Source organism: Conger conger, chromosome 2, assembly GCF_963514075.1.
Source record: "Conger conger chromosome 2, fConCon1.1, whole genome shotgun sequence".
Classification (NCBI taxonomy): domain Eukaryota; kingdom Metazoa; phylum Chordata; class Actinopteri; order Anguilliformes; family Congridae; genus Conger; species Conger conger.
This window is the reverse complement of record NC_083761.1, coordinates 8,493,721-8,501,158: the sequence shown is the minus strand read 5'-3', so window position 1 is coordinate 8,501,158 and position 7,438 is coordinate 8,493,721. Positions and strand designations below refer to the sequence as shown.

At 42.1% G+C, this 7,438-nt stretch overlaps 1 gene segment (V, D, J or C); it reads left to right on the top strand.

Annotated features, from left to right (window-relative positions):
- Positions 1-596: 596 nt before the first annotated feature.
- Positions 597-4,133, top strand: LOC133113308 (Ig kappa-b4 chain C region-like). The segment is given in 3 exon segments: positions 597-612; positions 1,560-1,667; positions 3,544-4,133. Coding segments are annotated over 3 exon segments (441 nt in total).
- The last annotated feature ends 3,305 nt before the right edge of the window (positions 4,134-7,438 follow it).

Sequence of the window (7,438 nt, the reverse complement as noted above, 5' to 3'; positions counted from 1 at the left end):
GTAGCAACGTTGTGTATGCTGTAAATCTGTGGTTATGCCTAAATTAACTTCATATCTAACTCTAGGCTAATTGTCTACTTCTCATTACTTCTTTCTCACGACAATCGCACATATCAAAAATGACCGGGAAATTAACTCCGCGCCAGAATGACTCCCTCCAAAAACTGGACGGAAAAAAAGCTCCACCTCGGTCACTTTTCTTGCTCCAAACACACTCTCTTCATGCTCCAGTTTGCCCCACACACTTAAGTAATTCCAGTTCGGCTAGTAGTGTCTACCAACCTGCTGTATTTTTCACATTCATTTCAGATAATGCTGTGACCCGAACATATTAGTGCATAACACGGTTGTCATGCTCACTACGTTTACTTTAACACTTACACCTGCTCATCTATAGTCACCTAGGTGGAAACACTACAAACTAAAAGCTATGTTAAATTTATCTTCCATGGATACTTCGCTGGCGACCGTTACCCACAGATAGCTAAGCTAGCAAACGGTCAACGGTACATAAAAAAGAAATCGATTTACTTACCAAATGAGAACGCTTATAACAAAAAGCAGGACAAAACTTGTGAAAATGATCGCTTGACTCGATGATGAGGCTTGCAGGTACATGCAAAAATATGTTAATATGCTCGAAAGTCTCTCATGCCCGCTCGAGGTTAGCCATCTTAATTTTTCTGAAAGCCTAGAAAGACGTTGATGACATCAGACGCTACGCGTACGACTAGATACTCAAAATTATTATGTAGCGGTGCAATGTTTACTCAAATAATTATATTCCAATAAAATTAAAACCTCATTACTCGTTGACAGAACACAACAGTTTAGAGTTTGGTTAACTAAATATCAGGTTTTAAGTACTACATTGATGATATTTGTAAGTTAGTATAACTGTTGGGGTTTGCAGTGTGAGAGACCTCTGTGATTACACCAGTTACTCAACACATGGGAGCAGCCCAGACAGAGCTCTGTGATTACACCAGTTACTCAACACCTGGAGTGACTTCAGACAGCTGCACTGAGGGTGTGTGACCTTCCCCACAGATGCTGACCCAAGCCTGGAAGCCTGTGGCCCTCTGTGAACCCCATGAAACTGCTGGTCTGTTCTCACCTGCAACCCCTTCCCTACAGCTGAAGACATGGGGGAACATAAACCGTTTTTATTTTTCCTAACTGCCTGACTTTTCTGGTCATCAAATACACCCACAAGGCCTCATTTTATCTCTGCTGTTGCTTTTCCTCGTCTGCCTCTCAGTTACACTCACTGTATAAAGATCCCAACATGTGTGTTATTCCACTAAGATATCTATGTTCAGGAGTTGGTAGTGTTCTGAATAATGCATCAGACACTGTGTTACTCAGCATTGGCTCACATTTATATGCAGTTTGGAAACTCAACACTTGCCAAATTCACTTTGATGAAGAAATAAAATCATTATTTCATCTTCTTCGAGGTCAAAGATGAAAACAGATTAATGAGGAGAACCCTGTATCCTCTTCTTGATCAGCTTTCTGAATATCATCTTAACGGTCGTTTCACAATTGTCCAGCAGGGGACGAACACTGCACAGTCGGTCGGATCAACCATCTGTACGACTGGGAGGTTTTTATACAGCCAGTTAATCAGACTTTCGGTGGCGGGGCCAAACTGGAAATCGGCAGTAAGTTTCTACACAATAAGACTTTTCAGGATTTTCCGCAAAAAGAGTCGGAAATTCGATCAGTTGTTATTAGCTAAATGACTTTTGATGTAAGGTTTTGCGAATTGCTAGCATTGTATATTTCTATCTGATTACAACCGAGTCAGTCGTTAAAATAGACATAAAAACAACATGAATTTGAAAAGCTCAAGAGAGTAAGATACATTTGTAGTATAGTATATGCATGGCCGACATAAATAGTTAATGGTGTGCTGTTACACATTATAAACGCTTGACTCAAAATCTGCGTTAAGTCAGAATGAAAAAGGCACAGGACGGCTGTGTGTCTTGAGTGAGAGGTTTTTGTACGGCCGGTGAATGAGTCTGTATCACTGTGGTACACTTTCGGTAGCGGAACAAAATTGTCAATTGGACGTAAGTAATTTCTCTTTCAGATACATCCATATCGTTGTTTGTGTTTTCTTTTTCAATATATTGTCATATTAGGATGTTAGATGTCGTCAATCAAAATTGTAATAATTCTCGCGATGCTTAAATAACAGGAATCCTTGCAAGACTAACCATTGATTTCAAATTATTTCTAATCTTGCCACAGAAACGCTTCGTAGAGTAGAATATATTTTCTTATGATGCGTAAAATCAAAGAAAAAATGTTACATTGATTGACAAATGATTGACTCGTTTGAAAAGCGACGTTAAGTTAGAATTTGAAAAGGCAGAGGAAGTCAGTGTCTTTTGAGCAAGAGGTTTTTGTACGGCTGGTGAATGAGTCTGTTCAGTTGGAAGTAAATAATCTCTCTTTCAGTATTTTTGCTGTATTTTTGAATATACTGGCATTTTCCGACATTCAAACAAGATTATTTGAATAAGCTTGGCAATTTAAACTAGCTCACTAGATTCAAACAGTGTTTGTAGCTATCGCGTTGATGTTCAGAATACAGTCCTGAATGAACTTTATTCCGTGCAGAACTAAATGAATTGCATTGCATTGAATCAAAGCATTTCTGGAGCAGTTTGAAGTGCAGCCAGATGTTATTTGCGTCACATTAAATGAAATACGATGAAATAGCCTATCCATCATCATAACCGGACTATTTTGAATTCTAAAACGTAAAATTCCGAAGTCAAAGAGTTATTTATTTTACATAGGCTGCTTGATTTAAATAAGATCGCGCTTGATACGCGTTATGGTTGTATTGCTGATTAAATTTGATCGTTTTTTCATATTCGACTTTATTTTGGATAATTTTATCATTATAACGTATGATCGTATTATTAGATGAATAGCACGTCTATTACATTCCACATTTCTGTTCTTTAGTCCCAGGCTCGTGTCATAACGTTCCGTAGCTACTCGACACCATTGGTTTGAGTCTTTAAAAAACGAGAATTTCTTCATTTTTGCTGAATCATTTTTTTAAAAAAAGGTTATATTGTTGTCGTATTTAGTGCGTATTTATTTGGTTTTATTCTGAAGGTTTTCAGAGCATAATGACATGATCGATGAATATATAATTTTGTAAGTATAAATTATAAGGATATGGCAATACAGTCAGACAGTTGGAGCTGCACAAGTGGAGCAAAATGCAACTGTAACTACCCAAAAAAGTTTTTGTTGTGGTGATGAATTTTTCATTGTGAAGTGCAGTCACAGGTTCTGATAATAATGGAATGCAAATAGATAGAACTTTTAAACATGTCAATGTGCTTTATCCTGTACAAGATGAAGCAAACCAGGACACATTCTCTTCAGCCATTGCAAATGAGTAACACCTGATATTCTCTGTGTCACATTCCTGTCTTGCTGTGAGGACAGAATGATTGGCGCATGGGGGTGTGTCCACTCTCTGAGCTCATGTCTCTCTGTGTCTCCCAGGTGACACAGTTCCCACCCTCACAGTCCTGCCACCCTCCAGTGTGGAGCTGGAGCAGGGAAAGGCCACACTGGTGTGTCTGGCCAACAAGGGCTTCCCCTCAGACTGGACTCTGCGCTGGAAAGTGGACGACGCCAGCTGGAGCTCGGGCGTGGCCGGGAGTGTGGGGGTCCTGGGGAATGACGGCCTGTACAGCTGGAGCAGCTCGCTGACTCTCAGTGCGGGAGACTGGATGAAGGCGGGGTCACTGACCTGTGAGGCCACAAAGGGCTCCCAGTCTGCCCCCCCTCAGACACTGAGGAGAGCCCACTGTTCTTAGTAGGCCGGGTGGAGGCCCAGCTCACACACTCTGATCACACTGTTTTTACCCTGTTCTGCCCTCAGCCTCTCTGCTCCTTACTGCTGTCACACTGAGCTGAGCCTGTGTGTGAATCCTTCCTCCAGCCTGAGCTTCCAGTGCTAATATCTCTCATGTGCTCTGCTTGTGTTCATTAAAACAAATATGCACACGTGTGCTCTTATTTGTGTTTGTGTGCTTTTGAGAATAGCTGTTAGATCAATTTCATTGACATAATAAAGATTATTTGAAGAACTACTGTGTCTCTGGCAGTTATTATGTGCTTATGATTATCCTGTGGTTTTGGGGGTTCCCTTTCTCTGATTAAATCATAATTATATTCGTGGCACTGAAAATACTTTTATAAAACACTCAAAAATGAATATGAGATGATAATGATAGATAACTTTATCTATTTTTTAAATTCATATTTATTCCCAGATATGTTGTGTTGCTGACATTAGTGTCTGCAGAAACCACACAGAAATGTATGCCGGGTGTTCTTTTCTTTGAAAATACTGTAATAATGACATGGATTGCTTTGTCCAAATAAAATGATAATAGCACATGATCTATAAGAAATACCCTAGCTCTGGAGGCCTGCTGAGAGGAGCAGTGATGTGTGCAGCGTGCTCAGAGCACTTCTGTACAGCAGGATGTGTGCTCAGCTCACACTAACCCCCTGGGGACGGCCCAGACACCTGGCCACAGTGCTGCTCTATTCTGAGATTGAGTCAGTCCCACTGAGGGACAGCAGAACCAGCCTGCCCCGCCCTGCACATGCAAATCTGAGTTTCACTCCCACTGCTCACAGTTTCTCAGCCCAAAATACCCAAACCTGAGACAGGTGTTTGCACATGAGGAGAGAAAGGGAGGGGGCTGTACCTCACACATGCTCTAGCATCAGTCTCAGATGAGAGACTTCATGTCTGGGGGTTGGGTTTTGTTCATTCTCTTACCTCTGATACATCAATGTCAGCACTGAGGGCATTCATTACAATTAAAACAATGAAGTGAACAGATTTGCACTAATGCCTTCAACACTTCAACCTGGTGACATATCATGATTTGAATAAGAGACGTCTGTTTGTGTTTCTTCCTTGACCTGTAAACCACCTTTGATATTCTGAGATCCATGAGATTCTGCTCTTGTCGCTGACTGGGGATAGGCGTCACAGGATCTGCACTTGCATGGTTTTTTTCCTACCTCTCTGGTCGTTCCTACCAGGTGACTTGGAGGTGCTCAGTCTCTGACCCACATCCTGGAGTCCCACAGGGCTCAGTTCTTGGTCCTATCCTCTTGTCTCTATACACCATGTCTCTTGGTTCACCATATAGATCTCTGCCTGCTTGGCTGATATCTCTATGTGTATGACTTCCCGCCACCTGAAGCTTAACCTTGGCAAGACTGAGCTTCTCTACATCCCTGCCAAATCCTCTCTGACAATTGCCCTCTCACTGATTGTCACACTGTAAGGGCACTGCCCCATTTTCAATCCAATGTTTAATTGCTCCCTACACCACAGCAAGACCACTCCGATCTGCCAGCTTTGGTCACTTGAAGGTTCCGTCACTACGAGCATCAGATGGTCGAGCTGCATGTTGACGCCTGTTTTCCATTCTGGACTTGCCTACTATCCCTCTTATCTAACCGTAACCAAAAAATTTTTTTTACAAATACAAATATTTTAGTTTTGTTTAGAACAGCTCTTCATGCATGTTTTGCTAGTTATGGATTTGATGCTTTTAACCTGTGGAAACCTATTCACTTGTAAATTGCTTTGGATTAAAAGTGTCTGCCAAATGACAAAAATGTAAATGTAATGTAAAATTTCACATTTTTCACTGAACTTAAATGTTATGTTCTGGAAATAAAAATCCTTTACTGAAATACTGTGATGTTTTGTTACAGAAGTGTGTTTGGTACACTTTGTGATCCTATAATATTATGCTACAGAAGTGTGTGTAGTTCAGCAGCAGCTCTGTGGTGGGGATTGTATGAGACAGAGCAGCTCCTCTTCAGCAGAGAGAGGTGTGTATTCAAGGCTGTAGCTCATTGTCGCCCCCTACAGCCCTGCGTGCAGTATCGCTGTCCCAGATCAGTGCCTCCCCCCTCAACACCTGCAGTAGGTCCCAGCTGCAGCAGTGCAGTCTCTGTGCAGTCTGACTGAGGGAGGTTTTTGTACGGCTCTGTATCACTGTGTGAACACATATTGACTGTTGATTTTGTGATAACTCTGACAGTAATAATCTCCTGCATCTTCAGCCTGGACTCCAGTGATTTTCAGTGTAAACTGAGTCCCAGATCCACTCCCACTGAAGCGATCAGGAATCCCAGACTGGCGAGTTGAGATATAATGTATCAGAAGTTTAGTAGCCTGACCAGGTTTCTGCAGGTACCAGTAGAGGTAGCTGCTGTAAACACTCTGACTGAGTGTACAGCTGATAGAGACAGTGTCTCCCTTCTGAACAGCCTGAGCTGATGGAGACTGAGTCAGGACTACTTGAGCCATTGATTCTGAAAAAGAAAGCATGGAAATGGATGTCAATGCACATTAGTATTGTCAAAGAAAACATTAGACCATAATGACACGGTTTTGAAAACACACATGTTGTTAAAGATGATATGAAGTACTACCAAAATGCTCAGTTAAAATGTAAAATAATTTGTCACCTTGAGCAAGGAGTCCCAGCATCAGCAGCACTAGAAAGACTGACATCATCATAATGCTGCCTGTGTCAGTGTCTGTGAAAGGACTGGACAGTCACTGATCAGTACTGGGGGTCTTAAAGTGTGTGGAGCAGTGAGGCAGGACAGGTATGCAAAGCCCCTTCCTCTATACAAATCCTGTCACACACAGTTAGAGGAGCTCTGATGTGTGAACAGCATTAGGTCTATAGAGGGCTGAGACACAGTGAGAGACACAGTGAGAGGAGCTCTGATGTGTGAACAGCAGTGGGTCTATCGAGGCCCGGGACACATTTTTTGGGGTGTATGAACTGAATGTATTCTGAAACTGAGCCGATTGACACCCTCCCACTGATCAGTTCTGTGTCCAATTCTGCTCTCCGTTAAGTGGCTGCTTCAAACAGTCAGCATTGGCCAGGTCTGAGTTTAACACCAGACTGTAGTTTCCTCTCTCTGATTATACTGCAGTGCTTTTACATCAGGAGCAACACTAGCACTCTGTTTCCCTCCTGTGGTTGGAGAGTGTAATGGCAGCTTGTGTGGTGTATGGAGAGAGAGAGCTCTGGAAGCAGAGCCCATAGTGGTTCCTCTGCTCTCAAACAACACTGAATAGTGGAGGATTTGGGGGACAGGTCAATCCTGTATTACTTATTCAAATATGACACTGAGATTAGTCTTCCATGACCATGAAAGTGCCTCCTAAATCATGACTACAACAAAGAACAATGCTTTCCCTTACCCCATTATCTAAGATAAAGAGAGAAATATCTTTTGGTTTATCAGTGTTTTTCCACGACCAAGGGTGAAAGTGCGGTTAGTGGAGCTCATGGAGCTGAATGTAGAGTTTGGGAAAGAGCAGGAGGAACACTGC